Raw genomic sequence first — 20,763 nt, forward strand, 5'->3', positions numbered from 1 at the left:
CTTACAACACCACCTTCAACCCGCTTCTGTCCAATATGCGTAACATTTCGTCCACCACTATCAACTCGAGCTCCAGAGAGATGGCACCGATCCGGGGCATGCCTCTGCACACAGCTCTGGTCAGGTGACCACCTCTCAGAATTATCCTAGTTTTTAGCGTGGATTTTATCCAATGCAAAAGATACACTTTCAATCCAATACTAGTCAAGGCTTCATTAATGACGTTGATACTAATTTTATTGAATTCTCCCTCTATATCCAGGAAGGCAGCTAAGATATCCTGCCTGTACTGGAGAACGGTTTTGGTGGATTTGCCTTTGAGGTGCTCGAACTTAGAGAAAGGCATTCTCTCCATAATCATCCTTAAGAGGATGTTCAAGACCCGCTCTAAGGTCTTCAACACGAAAGAGGGTACGATGATTGGTCGAAAGTCCTTCGCGGATGAATGCCCGCTTTTGGCTGCTGTGGTACGTATCCCAAAGAGGTGCAGCTCCGGCAGATCCCGACAAACCACGGCACAACCCTTTTTTGATGCTTCTGTAACATGATTAGCATTATGCGAAGAAGCCGTTTATAGCCCAGCCGATTTTTTCGTCGGTAATTACTCTCCAAACAAAGCTCTGACTCAACGTCCTCCTCGCTACCAGGGAAGTGCGTCTGAACCAGCAGTTTTATCAGAAGATTCCGTTCAGGAGTCTTCTGACCTTTTAAGGAAGATGGACCTCTTCAAGCAATTCGTGTATGGCTGTCAATATTTGTGCCTCTAGAAGATGTTACAGACCACAGTTTTTAGATTCCTGAGGCTGGACCGACCTTCATTCCCCCACGGTGGCAATGTCTTCTTGCTGCATTTACCAGAGCACGAGACGTTGGAACCCATTTCGAATATGTTCTCAAGAACCCCCCCCCCCCCATGTTAGGTCACTGGAGCTCAGGTCCGGACACAGAAAAGCATGCAGGCTCTTCTTGGCGAGGATACATGCTCTAGATCCATCCCAATCAGCGTTATAAAATGGGTTGCAATATTTGTTTTGGAGCCCTTCGCTGGCTCGGCCCCTTTCGATCCAGGGCTGCTGTAATAGCGCAACGTCCATGTCTTCATCTAGGCGGAAAACCAGCAGATTAGCTGAAGTGCACTACCCTCAGCATAATCTGCTTGCGCAGAGAGATCGCCAGTCCCCGTCGAATCATCATCCTTCATCTTCTCTAACAGCTGGTTGGCGGCGTCGACTGGATCCAGGTTGTTGTCCGGGTTCGCGGAGCGGAACACTCACTTTTGCGTTCCTAACTCCGAACCGCACTTTATATTCCGCCTTTCTAGTGCCTTCAAACACTCCCCATTTATGCGGGGCAGAAAAGGTTCACTATTTACATTGGGTTTCTCATCTTTGATAACGGCCCAGTCGTCCATCCTAGGATTTTGAAGTCACAAGGCTTAGACGACCTTATCGTTATCGATGCGGATGTTCAGCAACCAGATACGAGCCACCCACCGGATCAGCTTGCTTCCAACATATGACCAGCAGGTAAACAGGTCCTCGTCAGTTGAATGACCCTACTCCCAGCCCGACCCTACACATCCTTGGCACGTTCGAAGATTCTTTTGAAAATTTCATAAAGAATTTTAACAATTGAAAGAGAGAGAGAATTAAATAATAAGACATTAATAAAAAACTTCCAATTTATCTAAACAAGTTGGAATACCGGAGACAGGGCGGTAGGACTTTCTATGTATGTTTTTCTTTTCGCAGATAGTTACAAATTGTAGGTTCTCCGTCATATATGTATGTAATTCTAAACATTCAGATATATTAATCAATTTAACTAACAGAGATATTCGTAATTTTTATGTAGTAATCCAACTGGCTTTACTATTTCCGTTTCTTCACTTCAACGTGTTCCAGAGAAGTCAACTATGAGACAATTTTAACAGTGTAGTGGACCACCTGCCCACCTTCCCTGCAATTTCAAATACCGAACACTTCCAAAACGTCCAAAACAGCTGTCAGAATATTTCTCCAGCTGGCAGTGGTTTTTTGCCAATTCGAGTTCTTGGCGGATTGTGGGTCATTGTTTGCGAAATTTCAGTGGTTTTTACACAGGAACTCATACAAATTCGATTAGATAAACAATCGACAAGTTCTGTTTCGCATATCACAGCAAAAATATCGCCTTCTCTTGCTTTTTACTCTTTAAGTTATTCAAGACCGACGTGTTTGAGTTTTTCACTGACGTGTCGAATTGATGGAAAATAATTAACACGAAGTCATTTGAGAAAGTGCCTTTGCAATGAGCATACGAAAGCGTGCGGAAAATCAATTCGCCGACAGTAATGTAGTGAATCTGAACAAGGAGGAGACGGAACGGCTCATTCATCATGAGGAGGACAGGCACGAACCGAGTAACCTGGACGGCGACAGGATGAACATTGCGGTCCTGTTCTTCCTCTACCTCCTTCAAGGCATTCCAATCGGGCTGACCGCCGCTATTCCAATGTTGTTGCAGAACCGGGGAGCCAGCTACAAACAGCAAGCCGAGTTCAGTTTCGCTGTGTGGCCGTTCAGTTTGAAACTGCTTTGGGCGCCAATCGTCGACTCGCTGTACTCGAACAAAATCGGAAGGAGGAAATCCTGGCTCATCCCGACACAGTATCTGATCGGCGTATTCATGCTTATTCTGTCGAGTCATGTGGAGATGTGGCTTGGCTCCGAGCATGAGTCCTCGAATATTCAGATCCTCACGATGATCTTTTTCGCCCTTAATTTCCTCGCAGCCACGCAGGACATTGCTGTCGACGGATGGGCCCTGACAATGTTGAAACGGTGTAATGTCGGGCACGCTTCTACTTGCAACAGCGTTGGACAGACTGCGGGATATTTCCTAGGTTACGTTGCATTCGTCGCACTTGAGTCTAAGGACTTCTGCAACACATACCTTCGAAGGGTGCCAGCAGATGAGGGCCTGGTTACCTTACCAGGATTCCTCTGGTTCTGGGGAATTTGCTTCCTCGTAACTACCACTTTAGTAGGCATTTTAAAGCGGGAACATGGAGAGCCGTCGGAACACCGATTCACGGATCATCCTGACTTGGACATCAAGCAAACATACAAACTCCTCCTGGACATAGTCAAACTGCGACCGGTGCAAATTCTTTCCGTGATCCTACTCACAGTGAAAGTCACATTCTCCGCCTGTGATGCCGTCACGTCCCTGAAACTCATCGATGCAGGCGTCCCGAAGGAAAAACTGGCTTTGTTGGCGGTACCGCTGATCCCACTTCAAATCATTCTGCCACTGGCCATTAGTAAATACACGGCTGGTCCGCGACCCATGGACATCTACATACGAGCCATCCCGTACCGGATAGTCTTTGCACTGATTGCGACGTTCATTGTCTTCTTGACGCCAATGATGAGCTCCGCCGGAAACATTCCCGCTTTCTACTATGTTCTGCTCATCGTGGCCTATGGATTTTACCAGGTGTTTGTGTACGGCATGTTTGTGGCTGTTATGGCTTTCTTCGCAAAAATATCGGACCCAGGTGTTGGTGCTACTTACATGACGCTGTTGAACACGGTCTGCAACTTGGGCGGAAACTGGCCTAACACAATTGTTCTGTGGCTCGTGGAAATTCTTACGTGGAGTGAGTGTCGAAAAGCTTTACCGGATGTTGCAGTGGGAAATACATGTGCGAATAAAGTGGAAAAGGAGGTAAGGATCATTGAAATTTGACATTCTCTCCTACTATGAAAGTCTAGCTTGGTTTTCGCATTTTCCATATCATCCCTTCATGTTCCTGCCTTTTTCTGGAAAAGTGTAGTGTAAAATTTTTGTTTAGGGATTGAGGAGTCGCATCCACTTAAAGTCGGACCAGACCAAATAGAGAGCAACTTACTCCCACGCTTTTTGGTCCGCAGACTCCTTTTTGGGCTTACCAACCAAGGTTCAAAAATTAAAGGAGAACGAAGAAGGCTTGCCTGGTACGAAACCGTAAGCCGTCTTCGTTCTCGTTTAAATATAGTCTATTTCTTGCCTTGTTACCATTTATTGGGAAGTCATAGTCAAGCAAGCTGAGTTTATGACTATGCGAAACAATTCAAGCATCCATTCGATAACTTACCGTTGAACGTGATAAAGTTGATATGAAATTAGATACGTTTAATTGAATGGGTGGTAAGTTTCCAATGAACGCTCCGATATAGTCACTTGGCGGTTGATTAGCCCAAGCAAACCAATTGCCTCGCTTTTCTGATCATAAACTGCACTGAGTATAGACGTTTAGAGCTAATTAAAAATTCTTCTAGTTGTGCTGTTCTATTGTGTACTCTATCGACTTTTTAGAGGACAGAAAGTGATCAATTAGACAAATTTCATTCTCTCACAGGCGAAATGAAAGATTGCTCCAAACTAGATGGAATGAATGTCAATCATCCCCGGGAATAAGCAAGGCAAGCAAAGAAGAGAAATTGCCCGAATTTTATCCCGAAATGCAATAAAGGGGATCCACATCCGGTCGATAAAGATAAGAGGAAAGTGTCGCTTCATGATACCCCAAAAACGCCACTGAGGTAGTGACGGCTCGATGGATTAGGAATCAAAAATTCGCTTTCATCCAACTGCCATCCTTTTCAATAGAACGGTTTTGCTCTTCACATCAATCAAATAGTTGCCATAAACCCCTAAGTGAGGCATATCGCATCCTGGCACTTTCTTCCGGGAAGGAAAGCTTTAGTCGGGTCATGGAGACCCTCTTGATCATGCCTCCGACTTTAAGGCTAAAACGGTGGATGCCTCGTTTGAACTCCTCGTAAGGTAGGTCATGCATGCAACAGTCGAGATTTCTTCCATGTGGGCCACGTTTTTAATGTGGTTGGTTTGCACTGCGTCTGAGCAGACAACGATTCGCAGATGTTAAGGCGACCTGAGGAGTTTCAGGTTCTTCTTGTATAACTAGCTCCGCGGGACTTGCAGCAAATTTCGCGACATTGGCTGTCCATAGGGCAAATGAAACCAGCAGCAGGACTTCTGGAAAGGATTGGGGCATTATAGCGGCCTTCACAGTCCTGCGCCATCTTTCAAACATCCCATTGGACTGTGGAAGGTATGCGGTTATCTGGTAACATTTAAAGTCGGAGAGTTTGCCCAACTCCAAGAAAAGGGGGACCCAAACTGCATTCCTTGATCGGTGATTATAACTAGTTGCACACCAAAGCGGTTAATCCACTCTCGACAGAGGGCTTCAGTATAAGATTGTGCGGAAATGTTTTCAGAGGTATCGATTCCGGCTACTTTAACCACGCGGAATTAAAACACTACTCTTGGTTTCCATTCAATTATATTACACAATTTTATCATCTTCCCCTAATAACAAATGCAACAATTATGCATTAATTAAAATAATTTATAATTAGTTGTAGAATTATATAAAACTTTCGAACCGTCGGGGTCGGCGGACGTGACTTGAATTTTTTACTCTTTGTTGCAAAAATCGACTTCTTTGACGTTTCCTTCACTCCAGTCTCATGTCAGACCGTCAGCTGTTTCTGCGGGCATTGAATGCAGCGGTGGAGGCGAATTCATGTTGGCGCCTAGGTTCTCGCCTCCGATGTGCCGCCACACTACCGCGTGAACCTATCGACCATGTGTGAGCCAATACCCGAAGCCGAGCGAATCTCGCAAAAGACCAACTAAATTGAGGTGAACTGTTTCCAGTTTGGTGGACCGTGAGAACAACCCTATCTCTTTCCTCACATGTTTCGTAGTATTGCACTTCTATGATACGATACACTGTCTGGCCCATGAATTAATGTCCCTGTTCATGGACGACCAGAAATACTTTGCGGTAACTAACCGATTCGCTGTCCGGGTACCTGAGTGCACTAGATCGTGGAAGACGAGAAATACTTCCTTACACAAAATGGGTCGGATTATACGGCCTTGGTCCTTTCCGAAGTCTCGCAGTATATATTGGACGTTGAACTGAAGATAGGAAACTCCCTGATTGTATATTTGGAGTTGATTCTGAGGCTCTGAAAATCTGCGTCATCTTCCTGCATCTGCACAATTGTCGAAAAATCAACCGTGCGAGGATCCAACCCCTGCAACACGTGATAAAGTGTAGGCAACGTTACCTTTTTCAGACATGCGTTTAATGTTGGAACTGAACTGACTGATAAAGCTTAGGTGCCGAAGTTGGAGAGGGGACGCTTTGTCGGGGTTCTCTTTAACACTAAAGATGAACGGCTTATGTTCCGTGTACACTGCACGCCCTGCCATCAAGGGAATATCGGAAGTTATTTAATTGCGTGGTGCGCGACTAGTAACCCATGATCGTAAGTATTGTACTTCCATTGATCGGGGTTTATCTACCTGGAAAAGAAGCTCAACCACTGCCATATTTAATTCACCTTGTGGTGGAGGGCAGCCCTTACAGCGATGCCTAAGGAATCGACGAATACGGTTAGATGTGCACTTTGCTAAAGGAATGCCAGAAGTGTAGCTTCCACCAGCTATTGATTGGTGATCACAAACACAACACAAACATAAAACATGGAGAACCTCCGGGGATCAAGCAATCAGACAGGAGTCTTTGATCATCGTCTCAGACGGCCTTGGACAAGGCACGGCGATAGAAGTTTAGCCCAAGAACCTTGTCAGATCTTTAGCTCTTTTTCGAAAGGAGGAAGCTCGAAATCGCTTTCACTTTGACTTTGTCCGACTGGATGCCTCCAGAGGTAATCAGGCGACCGAGAAATCTCATCTGCGATTTCAAGAATTTACATTTCTCAATTTTGAGTACTAGACCGACCTAAAGAAGACGATAAAAAGTGCACTCGAGGTGCTCCAAATGCCCGAAGTCAGAGGAAGCGACCAGATCATCATCCAAAAATACGAATCGAAAGTGGACGCTTCGAAGCACAGAGTGGATGAATCTCGGAAAGGTTTGCGCCTCATTTCACAATCAAAAATCATCCTAGTGAACTCGAAGAGTCTGAAAGTTATGCGTATTGACATTTTCGTATTATCTTCGGAAGCTACAGGGATTTGATCATATGCCTTGACTGGATCGAAGGTGGGGAAAATATGGCAATCTGCGATAGAGTGCGCAAAATGGTAGGTGAATGCAATGAGGCATTAAACTGAAATCGTCGCAGCATTTAAACATCTGTAATTGCCACAAAGTCGACATTGAGTTTAGGTACCATGTGAAGTGGGGAAGAACAGCAACTATCTGAAGGTCTGAAAATACAGTTCTTCGAACTGTTTCCGCGCAACTGTGACTTTCTGCGATGGTAATGAACGCATCTCAGAAAAAAAGGATCCAGAAGTGTTCATGTAAACCGTCTTCAAAAACGGTAGAAAGTCTTGGGCGTGCCCGTCAAATTTTTTTCTGGTGACCTAAAGGAAGTTGTGGAGTCAATGAGTAACTTGTTATGTAAATCCACTAGCAATCTATAATGACGCCGGAAGTCTGCGCCTAAAAAAGGAATAATGATGCCCGCGATAATGGAATGCCAAGAAAATGCTTGTCGAAGCTCTAGCCTCGCGTCTACCTGCTTGCAGTAGTACGTGCGGATTGACAAAGAATTTGCTGTTGCGAGTTTTAACAATTATGGTGTTAAATTATGGTTCTGAGATATGAGAAGAACCGGGACTTCAACTCCTATATTGGCCAGTTAGTTGCGCCGACTCAAAGGCTCGTGAATTGTGAGGCGACGTGGTGCTGCATTTCGGGTAGACGTCGCGAGAGCTTCCGGTAAGTTCAGTTTTTGAAGACAAAGCGAAGGAGCTGGTACATTTTTAGGCTTTTACTAGCACTTACTTGCCGCGAGCCTCCTGACAACCTGCAATTCGACCGCCCTCTTCAGGAGGCGGATCTAGACCGTGATCTAATTCTACTTCCTGAACGCAAAGCACCGGAAGCTGTTAAAGTTTGCCACCGCCTGCTTTAGTTCAGACACCTGGCTTGACGCACCTCGCCAACCGTGGGTCATGCGTTCACCTGATGGATTTTTTCTGCGGTGCGGCCAACGTATCCAGAAACCCCAAGTCCGCACATGCCAAGATGGTCTATGTGCTCTCCAGAAGCCTCGGCGGCCACAAAGCCTGTAACAGCTCGGTGCTGCCTTTGCAACTCCCCAACTACTTCGTTTCGCACAGCAGTCGCACACAGCCACTTAGCGTTAGCTGTCAATAAGTGATTAAGACAGTCAGCATGGGAGAGAACCTCAATTGTCTCTTTTTCCAGCCCGACAAGTACATGATTGAACAGTGTGACGTCGATTGTGATGCCAGGTACACAGTTAGATACTAGACAGCTACCTCACTCCCCCTTGCCCCTCAAGGCGGGAAATCAGTGCGAATACACACGATTTCAAATTGTTTTGCCCTTGAGCATGAGCGAGATGTACCGAAAACCCGATCAGCTGTGTTTGACATACCGCCCGGACTTGCCAATGTATTGGTGAGATTGGCAAGTTTTTGCTTATGCATAAGTGAATACGTGAAACAACTTTTTGCTATATGGGTGAGCACGCCGTAGTACCAGAATAGCAAAAGCTCACCGATCTCTCTCTTACCAATACGATTTGACGAAGATTATGCCTTTTCCTTGTTTAGCATCTCTGATGTGTACAGATAAGCTTCTGCAAGCGCATTTGCAAGTGGGGTCATTTTTGTAAGGGTACTGCCTATAGTAGATCTACTGTGGCCAGGTAAAGCGAGTTGCGGTTCGAGCTGGCGGAACCATTCTGCCGAATTTCTACGCCAAAAACGTTAGTGTCCGTGCTCCCACAGCAATTATTAGGTGACCTGCCCCAATCTATTCGCGCACATGTTAAGGGGAAGCGAAACAACTCGCAAAGACAAATGACATGCCAGAAATACGAGGAATGGGAAGAGTATAGAAATGAACGAAGGGAAAGGGTCGTGCGCCGTCTCTTGCGGCATTTTCCTTTTTATTATTATATTTTTTTTTTGTTTAAGATGACAACAATTTTAAATTTTGTTTGAGCAATTTTTTTTGTATTTGGCTTTTTGGGTGTTGAACTTTGGGAACTCGGAAAATATTCGGGAAATGTAGCAGCCGTGGAAATTCATTTGTAGTTTTCTTTATTTCACGGCATGACCAATCGATCGGAGAATTCGATTTTCCGCTGATTTATTTCCAATTTGAATGATTCTTGCTGTGTTGCTAATTTTCTTTCTTGTTAAGTTGAGAATTAGCCAAAAAATTCTGAACACTTTATTGTGTACGTGCGTTGACATTACACAGTATAGCTCGCAATGGGTTTCTCAACTTTTTTCAAAGTGTGGTCTAATCGCTGCCACATGGCTTCTGAACAACACGGAAATTATGCGGGTCTAGAGTGAAAATTATGGAAGCTCCCCTATTATCCCAGGTTTTCATTGAAATTTCTGTTTCGGGCCCCCGGGAGATAATCTGATCCCGAAGAATAAGAGTCCCCCTATCATATGAGCTTTAACCCCTCTGTAATGGTTCTCCGTTCTCCTCCCACATTCAGCCGTATAACGATACACACATTCAGTATAATAATGAGCGAAGTTCTGGAGGAGGAGCAGTGCTCTTCAACAACAAGGGAGTTCCACAATGGCGCCTATGTCTAACAAAATTCTTCCTACATCACCGATCACTACTGAAGCTCAATCTCTTCACTCTTTAACAAACAGACGCCTCACGCTAATAGCTGATGGAGTGATCTAAATTTTCGGACATTCCCATATGTTATTCGCCTGATTGATTTTAGGAGTTCCATCAATCCTACGAAAGCGTCAACTGGCTGGATATTCGGTAACGATTTCAGGATCAATTGTTGAACATCGATCTTGGGAAGTGACTCCAAAGCTGAACCCAAGAAGACCAAGTGACATTTATGGACTACTACCGTGATATTCGCTCGCGTTCTAATCTAATTTAATTTTCCTCGTGCAAGTTTCATTTGTGATAGACCTGCATATGAAAGTCAAATGACCCGTCTTTCTGTACGTGAAGTAAATGCGAGTGGAACTACGAAGTGAAATTTAGCTCTAATAATTACTTTCCTCTGTTGAAATTGCAAGTGAGTGAGTGCATGCCTAGGCAGTCATGAAGAGAAGGAGAGTCTTCTATGATGAGTGCACGTTACCTAATCTATCCAAACTCCAATAGTGCGTATGATTTGAATCTACCACGTCGATTGTCAAGAGTTGGTAGTCTCTATTGTATTTGAAACCTATGAATTGCAGACGGGCTGGATTACTGGCAAGTGCTTTCGGTAGAGATTAAATTTCCTTTGGATTTTCAATTCTTTCTTGATTACACATAATCCATCACAATTCAATTCCGTCCCACTTTACAAAATGCACATCGGATGGTACTTTTTTATTAGCATCCAACTAACATCTGGTTGTGATCACATTATTAGTATCCAATTAACATGTGGGTGCCAATTGCCCAATAGTATCATCACGAAGGATTCTTTGTAAAATGTAAGCACTAGAGGATAAAAATTCAAAAGTAGATATGAATTTCAGTTGTCCCTGTTAGGAGGAAGCATGTACCCTTCCAAACGCTCAACTATCCTTCAATGACCTTCGCGAGTGATCCCCGTTAGCCTTCTTGCTAAAGAGCGTCAAGCCATATACACCCTAGATGAATGGCAACTTTCTTGATAAAATGAAACTAGAAGCAGATGCATTGCGCGGTTTATCCGCAACTTAGGTCCGTGGCTGAATCGGAGGCATGGTTTAGACTGACTATTTTCTTACCCAGTTCTTAAGTGGGCGTGGAAGTTTTCAGTCTTACCTGCACAAGATTGGAAAGGCATGATCTCCGGATTGTGTGTTTTGCAATGGAGTTGTGGACGACGCCCATCACACTTTTTTTCTTGTGGAAGGTGGGATTGGATTCGTCAGCAGCTCTATTTAAACACAGGGATCTCTCTCCAGACAACATTGTCGAGGAGTGTTGACAGATGGAGTCATGTTGCCCATTACGTTCGATGGCAGGGGGTTCCTTGAACTGACAGTTCCCTTCCTCCTCTCCCCTCCCATTGGTGAAAGGAATTCCCAGATTTGAAGGCTCCGCAAGACGGGAGATTTCGGGGACTAGCCCGAAGTAATGTGACAAACTTTTCCAGGTTAGCTCTTTGACGATGGGGAGGTGTTTAGTTGGTAGTTCAACGACGTACCGTCCAGGGAGTCCAACAGTCCGTGCGTGTGTCACACATTCCAATGGATAACTCGCGGCAGCCGATTTTTTCCGAGTCCTACTATTCTGGTTGGTTTCTTTTCAGCGAACAGAGAAAACCGTTTATCCAAAAGCTGATTAATTTTAAATTGAAAGTGACGATTAACTGGTTTATAGGACTATGAACGCTTCGTATTCTAGTTCAGTTGTGTGTTCTAAATCTTTCTCCTTTTCCCCACTGCGATAGGCTTCCCTTTGGTGTAATTTAAAACTAGACTAAGACTTAATTAAACTTTGTGTAAAAATGAATGCTGGAAAATGTCAGCCTCTGATGCTTTCATTTCACCTAGTCTAAGTGTCTCAATATACTTTTATTGCAATCAGCAAATTACTGCATACATAAATTAAAATAATTAAAACCACATTTTTTCTATTCACAGGAATGCGTCGAAGCTGGGGGTGAATGTCACACCATCGTCGACGGCTACTATCTCGAATGTATTCTATGCGCGCTCTATGGTGTGGTGTGGATTTACTTTGGACGAAGACAAATTCAATATTTACAAAGTCTACCTGTGCGAGCGTGGCATGTTTTAAAACCAGGCTCCTCATCGGGGAAATCAAGATAGCAATTAATCGTATGATAGACCATTTTAAAAGAGCTTTTTGATAAGAAATGTATCTTGTTTCGATCAGAAGAAAAGTGTGTTGAAACAATTGTCACCTTTTGTTATCACCGTCATTAAAGGGGGCTTTTTACTTCTGCTGGGTCATTGCATTCAGGCAGTGATAAGATTTTCTGTTGATAGTATTGTATTTAAACTGAGACATTCACAGTGAGAGTGACAAGGGCTGTAATTGATTTCTTTCATTTCATGTAGATCCGGAAATGCATATATGAATAAAATTTTAGTACAAAGTACGCATAGATGTTACACGACAATAAATTCTTTTGTTGAAGATATTATTTCGTGCGAGGTCGATATCCGCGGCCCGATTTCGGCTTAGAACTATTTAATTATTTTTTGCTAATGCAACGATTGTACATAGACATTTAAACAATTAGGTGAATATTCCGTTTTCTAACTTTATAACACGATTTTATAATGAACGATAGGTAGATGGTTGAGGAGTTATAAGTGTGAAATATTTGTTAAGTACGTCTCATTTGATAATTGTAAAGAAGTAGGCGATAGCGGGAGATATTATACTACACATGAATGAAACACAAGTGTTTATTATTTTCTTTCGTTTTCGCTTGTTATCATGATACATACAACATAAATTCGGGAATAGTAGAGATTGGATTCTATGAGCAGGCGGATATTAAGGAGTATTTCAAAGTTGCATTCGTAATTTGAAAATTGAAGGTAGGAAGAACGCATTATTCGAAGAAGAGCAAACGGATTTCATTGTCGATCAAATGAAATGATTCAGAGCAGTTGAATTTTCCATGAACATGAGTTCGGTTTTCTGCTTTGCACTAAAAATTCGATGGCACTTTTGACTAAAGACGGAAGGTAATGTTTCTTAAATAACAGAGTTAGGTCGACTATGAGGGCATTTGCTGAAAGCTCCGTTTACGAGTATATTAGTTTCCAACACTGTGGCTCAGTGAATTCTTTAACCGGGTTATTCAGGAAGGAAGAACACCATCTGACTGGCAAGAAAGTACCAATGTTCCAATATGGAAAAAGAAAGGTAGCCCAGCAGAATGTTCAAATTACCGTCCGATCCGGTTACTTTCCCATACCATGAAGATTTTTGAAGGCATTCTTGACAACCGTATTCGCGAAAGCGTTGAAATAACCGTGAATCAAGCCGGATTTGTCAAGAACTGCGGAACTACTGACGCAATACACGCTGCGCGGTTACTCATGGAGAAACACCGTGAGAAGCATCGCCCTCTTTACATTGCCTTTCTGGATCTAGAGAAAGCGTTTGACCATGTACCACACGAACTCATCTGGTATGCTTTACGACAACACTTTGTGCCAGAAGAACTCGTGCGCTGGGTTCAATTGCTCTACCACATCCGAAAAGTAAAGTTCGAAGTATGGCGGGTGTATCAAAACCGCTTCGTGTCTCTGTTGGAGTTCATCAAGGAAGTGCCCTCTCACCACTCCTCTTTGTCCTTGTTATGGACACCGTCACACGGGATATCCAACGTCCAGCGCCCTACACATTGCTTTATGCAGATGATGTTTTCCTAGCATCTAATAGCAAAAATGATCTCGAGCAACTTGTTCAAAAATGGAATGATCACCTCATGCAACACGGTCTCAGATTGAATTTAAACAAAACTGAATTTTTGACGACCGATTCCCATGAAACAGGCACAATCACTGTCATCGGCAGTGATCTACCCAGAACTGAGCGATTTAAATACCTCGGGTCAACGCTATCAGCCAATGGAGAGCTGCGTTATGAAATTGCTTCACGCATTAACGCAACCTGGACGAAGTGGCGTTCCACAACTGGTGTCCTTTGTGATCGACGTATCAACGAACGTCTCAAATCTAAAATTTACCGCAATGTCGTCCGTCCAGTCGCTCTCTATGGTTCTGAGTGTTGGCCGACCATAAAAGACAATGAACGGCGTCTTGCGGTAATGGAGTCGAAGATGCTACGTTGGACTAGTGGCGTCACACGTTTAGATCACATCCGAAATGAAGATATCCGCGATCGTTATGGAGTTGCACCGATCGTGGAAAAGTTGCGAGAGAGGCGTCTTCGATGGTATAGTCACGCAATTCGTGCAAACGAGAATTCACTTGCAAAGATTGGTCTAAACATCGAAGTCGATGGTAAACGACCAAAAGGCAGACCTAAGCAACGGTGGCTTGATACGCTGGATGGGGATTTGAAAGCCTCGAGATTGCACCCAGATCAGGCATTCGATAGAGCCAAATGACGAAGCCGATCACGACGAGCCGACCCCGCTTGTGAACGGGACAAAGGCTGAAGAAAAAGAAAGAAAAGTTTCCATTCGGATATTGTGCAGTCCGAAGCCTTCGAAGATTGTAAAGTCTGCACCTTATGAAAGAGGCACAGGACGTAATAATGTAAGACGGATACGAATATATCGTAAATATGTTTGTCAGATTTCCGCTAAAAATCAATGTTCAACGGCCGGTTATTGTTTTTCGACGGCTATAAGAGCCATTTGAATTGTACGTAGGCATTGGCATCATCCTAATTATTCATTACCCTAGAACAACGTAGATCCTACAGCCGTCAGGAATTAATATTAACGAATCTCAGTCTATACGTTATATCCTTAGAGCCTAGGTTCAACCACGAAAGAGGTGGTCACGATCAATTCTTCTATGCAAATTCTAACATTTGCGATGACGCGGCGGTTTTGAGCTCACCAACTACCTACCATATCCTGTGATCTACTTGGAACAAGTGGACAACAAAAATGAATGAACATAAGTAAGAGCTCTCTCATCACATTTACACTCAAAACAGGCACATGTCCGACGATTAAGCCAAGTGAAGTAAATATTCATCAAAGTAAACAAGTAATATACCTTGGAGCTCACCTAGATATACACCCAACCAGGAAAAAACATATTGAAACTAAAAGTGTCCAAATGATGCTAAAGGCCAGGAAACCGAGGATTAACATCTGTCTGGAATACAAAGTTCGTCTCCATAAAGCGATAAATAATATCGGCTTACCACATCCAGCAGTACGAAGTGCCAGGATTTGAAACATGGAGTTAACATGACGATAAAAGGTACACTATACTTAAAACTGAAGCTGGTCAAAACTTCCGTTGATGCTTTTTGACAAGAATTGGTGAAGGCTCTCGAACTTTATAACCACAATCAATTCCATCTTCCTGCTCCGTTAAGAAACAATGAAAACAGAAATACTTTCAAATTTTAAACATCAAAGAGAAATCAAATTTAGGGGAAAACAACGCTATCATATTGTATGAAATGTTCGACATTTTAATAATCCTGTCTACTAATGCACCTAAATGCGAATGCAAAGCCACTTTTAAAGGATGTTTGTACTCGTATCCTGTGAAAACACCTTGAAGAATTTTGATCCGATGTTTGTACTCGTATCCTGTGAAATCACCTTGAAGAATTTTGATCCGTTTTAACCCTTCTCAACACTCTAAAGTCGTGAATTATCCTGCATCGACACCTGCAAGGGGACCTTTGTGCCCGAAAGCCCTGGGAATTCGCAACGGATCACGCTACCAGAAAACAGTGCTTCAAGAGGAATTTTACTTCGGGCTTTCCAACTTGGGCAGAGAGGAAAACCAGCGACGTGTTGCAAAGATATGACACAGTATCTTTCACGGACGGATCAGAGATGGTCGGCGGAGTCAGCGCAGGAGTTTCCTCGGATACGCATGGTGCAGCCGTGTTGTACGGTCTTCCGGGAAACAATAGTGTATTCCAAGCGGAGGTGCTGGCAAAACTGGAAGCCTGTCAATGAATGGGATTGGGTCACTTTTTCATATGAATTATAGCATAAGCAGCCTGACAACGAACTATGTAGATAAAAAAAACCTCATAGCTGTGGTCATTTATTGGATTAGTGCAGTAATATTGGATCGTTCCCATGAGCGAGGGTTCCACGTCAAAAGATAAATGAGTTACTATAGGCATGGCAGAAGGTCAATAGTATAGGGGTATAGGGGATTACCCTCATCAAAAACAAATATGTAGTTTAAGTAATAAAAAGATTGCATTTACACTTTTTATTTATTCATTTCATAGGAAACGATCCAATAATTTCTACACACACCCCTTGATAGTTAAGTCAGTGCCACCTTTCCAACACTATACTTGTGTTTTTTATAATTTTTTTCTTTTAAATTCAACCATTTGCTAAATGTTTGTTGGACTTTCGCAATACCGTGTTTTCTTTTTGTTTTATAGTTATTTGTAGCAAATTAAGCCAGAGAGGGCAAGTACGTGCAAATATTCAAACTAAATAAAATCGGTTTGTCAAACGCCGAGATTAGCAGGACGCATGAGGTATGCAGAATTAATTAAATGGGCCAGGAAAAAGATGGGAGCGTTTCGAATCAACCCAGATGACAGAAGAAATGAAAAGAAAAATACGCAATATGGCTAAGGATACTACTGGTGTAGGAACAAGAACCACAACGAAACGCTTGAATCCAGTTAAAAATGATACTAACCAGAATAAAAAAGGGGGTCGATCGACTATTCTTCTTTTAAATCTAACAGACAACATCAACGAGTAAGGGTAAGGAATCCCAAATCAATAGATCCAGTGCAAAGAGCAAAACAAGACTTAAAAATAATGGTTGCTGGGGAAATTAACATGCTTGGCAAATCCAAGCCCGATCATTGTCGAGGAAAAATCTACGTCTTGTGTGAAGACTTCAAATCAAGAATAAGTGAGTGTGTTAGAAACGAAGGGCAATCACACAAAATATTGATACTTTTATTTTTTAATATTAGCTCTTAATAAAAAAAAGTTTACTGAAAAATGGGTTGAATTTACAATGTAGAGAGGAGTATTTCTTGCGGAAAGTATCGATCCAATATCTCCCCAAATGCAAAATTTTCGTCGTCACTCGCTAACGACAACAAAAAACAAGGGAAAAAGTCAAGTAAAAGTAATCAATCTTTAATGCGGCAATTACGATGCGCATAATGAAGTGTCACTTACCGACGTGGTCATGTAATATTTTAACGTATACCATTTACGATTGTTGTAAGAACATAAAGTGCCAGTTAGTATTTCTTATTTTTCTTCAGTTTTGTCCCGTTCACAAGCGGGGTCGGCTCGTCGTGATCGGTTGTGGCATTTTGTTCTACCAGAAGCCTAATTTGGATGCAATCTCGAGGCTTTCAAATCCCCTTCCAACGTATCAAGCCACCGTTTTTGCGGCCGGCATTTTGGTCGCTGACCATCGACTTGGAGGTTCAGACCACTTTGACGAATGAATTCTTGTTAGCGCGAAGTACGTGACATACTATCGAAAGCGCCTCTCTCGCAATTTTTCTACGATCCATATCTACCGCAGATATCCTCATTTTGGATGTGATTAAAGTGTGTCACGCCACTAGTTCAACGCAACATCTTCGTCTGCATTACCACAAGACGCACTTTCTTTTATGGTCGGCCAACACTCAGAACCATAGAGGCCTACAAGGCGGATGAAACTGCGGCAAATTTTAGATTTGAGACGTTCGTTGATATGTTGATCACAAAGAACACCAATTGTGAAACGCCTCTTCATCCACGTTGCGTTAACGCGTGAAGCAATTTCACAACGCAATTCTCCATTGGCTGATAGCATTGACCCGAGATATTTAGGGTCACTGCTATTAACAGTGACATATGGGGATTGGTCGTTGAAAACTCAGTTTTATTCAAATTCGATCTAAGACCGTGTTGCATGAGGCACTCATTCCATTTTTGGGCAACTTCATCAAGATCCTTTTTTACTATTGGAAGCTAGGAAAACATCAGCTACATGAAGCAGTGTATAGGGCACTGGACGTTGTATGTCCCATGTGACAGTTTCCATAACAAGAACAAAGAGGAGTGGTGAGAGGGGGCTTTCTTGATGAGCACCAACAGAGACACGAAGTGGTTTTGATACACCCGCCACACTTTGAACTTTACTTTTCAAATCGTAGTAGAGCAGTGGGACCCAGCGCACGAGTTCTTTTGGCACTAGGTGTTGTCGTAAAACATACCAGATAAGTTCGTGTGGCACACGGTCAAACGCTTTCTCTTCACCCTTCATCGATTCCGAGAAAGCTGAAATTAATAGCTATTATTAGAGCGACATATAATGATGAAAAATGTCACGTGTTGCGGAATTTGAAATCTAAAACGGTACCCGGCAGGTTTACATCTTTTCACCGATATAATTTTTTCTTGTTATCGATGACGTCTTTCATGCTGCTCTATCCGGAGGACATATCATCGGACTACGCTGGCCTGATACTCTTTCAAGCGAAGAGGCGTGTTGGTGTGGTTGACACGCTACAACTCACCAAGGGGTACATGTTAACCATATATATACATTCATTTGAATATGAATGGTCTAAGACTTAACAATGGATAAAAACTAAATTAGAGTAGTCATCAAAAACTTCTGCTTAAGAAAAGGGTCTACCACATTGGGGAACCTGTTCCTCCATATTCCACAGTTGCATGTTTGTCGAAAGTGGGTTTCACCTTGGCAAACATCCATTGAAGATAAACATCACGAAAACATCGAAGACGTTACGCTGGCAGATCGAAGAATGACATTCTATATCTGAAGTTGAGCTAGCAGATAATTCATATAGCAATGAATTCTTGTTAACGAGTTGAAAATGGGAAAAACCCTGCGCTTTGGGTACCGAAAATGTTAACTGACGAGGAAAAGAATCGACATTTCAAAGGAGAATCTGGAAAAGTTTCAAGCCGACCGGAGAACATTTTTGATACGTTTTGTGATCATGGATGAGACCTAGATTCACAATTTTGTACGTACTTGAAACGAAACAACAACCCATGAATTGGAAACAAACCTCATCAACGACGCTGAAGAAATTCACTAAGTCGGCGGGAAATTTATGGCATCCGTTTTCTAGGACCTTAAAAAAATTATGCTGGAATGCTCGGATATGGAAACGACTATTGCGGGATCTTACTAAGCAGACCAATTTAGAAAATTGCAAGGGACCACCAAAAAAGCGGGCTGGAATGTTGTTCCACCAAGATTAAAGGTTTCTATGGCCGTCATTCGAGAAATACATGCGACTCGAACAACCACGTTATTTGCCAGATTGGCTCAAAGAATATCACCGAAGTATGAAATTTGAAGACGATAATGAATTGATGGCCGCTATTGAGGCATTTTCATAAGTGAAAATAAACATTTTTCTAAGGGAATCCTGGGTTTAGAAAAGATGCACTGAATACAGTGACTTGTTAGGGGTAGATAGGTAGCAGTGGCTCCGAGGCGCTGTGGTGCGCCGTTTTGATGCCACAAACTCCTAAGACCGTGACTGCTGTTATGAGAGCAGTGAGGCAGATTTTCAGAACCAGCCCGTAGCATTCAAGAAGGAAAGCCGCTCTCACACCCTGCAGCTAGAAACCTCTCTGAGGTCCCCAAATAATCGTTTACCCAGTGTCCGTAGTCTGACCCTAACTAGAGCTGGGCAATCGCAGAGAAGGTACATGAGGATTTCCCTTCCTTCTCCGCAGTTACAGCAATGCGATTTGTAGGGTATGCCGAGTCTGGCGACATGGTCCCCCATTGGCCAGTGCAAATCGTCATAATCTTGAATGCTTGCACGCGTCTGCCACAGGAGCTCTCGTGATCGGGCTATGTCATAAGCGGGCCAAATTCTCCATGACTTGGCACAGCTCGTAAGCCGTCGCTATCTAAGGCTCGCGGCTGCTAGATAGTGCGAGTAGACTCCGCCCCCTGACAGCCGCTGGCGAAACACCGACTGTATTCACCGAAGGGCTGCCAAGAGCAGAGCCTCGCCTGGCTAGCCCATCTGCCCGCTGAGTATAAGGCCTTGATGGCCGCTTGCCTACCGATCAGAATGGCTATGTTACGCTTGGGTCTCGAATCTCGCTTGACCCACAGACAGGCTTCCAAAATCGCCAGCACTTCCGCTTGGAATACACTGGCGAAACATGGGAGACCATAACACTCAGATACACTATGTGGATTCGAGAAACCCTCACGCCGACTGGACAGACCACCTTTGATCCATTGGTAAAGAATAAAAAATTTTCTTGTGAATTTCAGCTTGCGTGTTGCATAGTCGGTGGGGAATGCTCGAATTTCGCGAGGTACTTCGTCTAGGATGTTAGTGGCCGTAGGACTTCGCTGCCCAGCATCCGGAGTCACGTAGTCTGACCGCACTGCCCGCTGCAACGTATTTAATGTGGAGGTCAAGGGGGAGGAAATGCACGAGTACATTGAGAGCATCTGCCGGGCAGGACTGCAAAGCCCCAGCAGCACCTGCATACGCTGTTCATTGAATCCTATTAAGCTTCATCTTATTGTACTTTTTGCTCAAAGTCTGCCACCATACAATAGAGCCGTACGCACTACAGCAGTGTACACATCCAGAGAACCATCCTCGGTCGGAGACCCCGTTTCTTTGCAAAGGTTCTCTTACAGACAGAAAAATTATTTTTTTTAACTCTAATTAACGCGTTTTACTTTCATTATCATTACTTTTGGATCACCCTTCGTAAGCGAGTTTGGACATGCAGGATCCGACTTTAGAGAAGTACCAGGATCTCAAACATGGAGCTAACATGATGATAACAAGTGCCCTACAGTTAAAACTAAACATAGTTTGAACATCCGATGATGGTGTATGGCGGGAATCGGACTGATTCGAATTTCTCCTCAGCAAGTCATCCGAATTTTTCAGAAGGGAGGATTTTGCTGGTACCAACCGATGGGAATACGTAACAGACCACATAATCATTTAATTGATGTTGTTTGCGTAAAAAATATCTAACCGTCTTTGATAAATCTCCACTCAAAATCTTTGATTCCGATACGGAATCTCCAATTGTCTAACCATAAAATAAAACAAAA

The 20,763-nt window shown here is 43.3% G+C and overlaps 1 protein-coding gene across 1 annotated transcript; it reads left to right on the plus strand.

The window, feature by feature from the left end:
* The first annotated feature begins 2,006 nt into the window (after window positions 1-2,006).
* Window positions 2,007-12,414, plus strand: LOC119648319 (acetyl-coenzyme A transporter 1). The gene is made up of 2 exons (XM_038050000.1): window positions 2,007-3,711; window positions 11,629-12,414. The coding sequence occupies exons 1-2, from the start codon at window positions 2,290-2,292 to the stop codon at window positions 11,815-11,817; spliced, it is 1,611 nt and encodes a 536-aa protein (XP_037905928.1). The 5' UTR covers window positions 2,007-2,289; the 3' UTR covers window positions 11,818-12,414.
* The last annotated feature ends 8,349 nt before the right edge of the window (window positions 12,415-20,763 follow it).

This window comes from Hermetia illucens, chromosome 2 (assembly GCF_905115235.1).
Source record: "Hermetia illucens chromosome 2, iHerIll2.2.curated.20191125, whole genome shotgun sequence".
In the NCBI taxonomy this organism is placed as follows: Eukaryota; Metazoa; Arthropoda; class Insecta; order Diptera; family Stratiomyidae; genus Hermetia; species Hermetia illucens.

What these genes read in the sequence shown, in the direction of transcription:
- LOC119648319 (XM_038050000.1), top strand. Translation starts at nt 2,290, where the DNA reads ATGAGCATACGAAAGCGTGCGGAAAATCAATTCGCCGACAGTAATGTA. An exon ending in CGAATAAAGTGGAAAAGGAG is followed by an intron (nt 3,712 to 11,628) that starts GTAAGGATCATT and finishes TTCTATTCACAG; the next exon opens with GAATGCGTCGAAGCTGGGGG.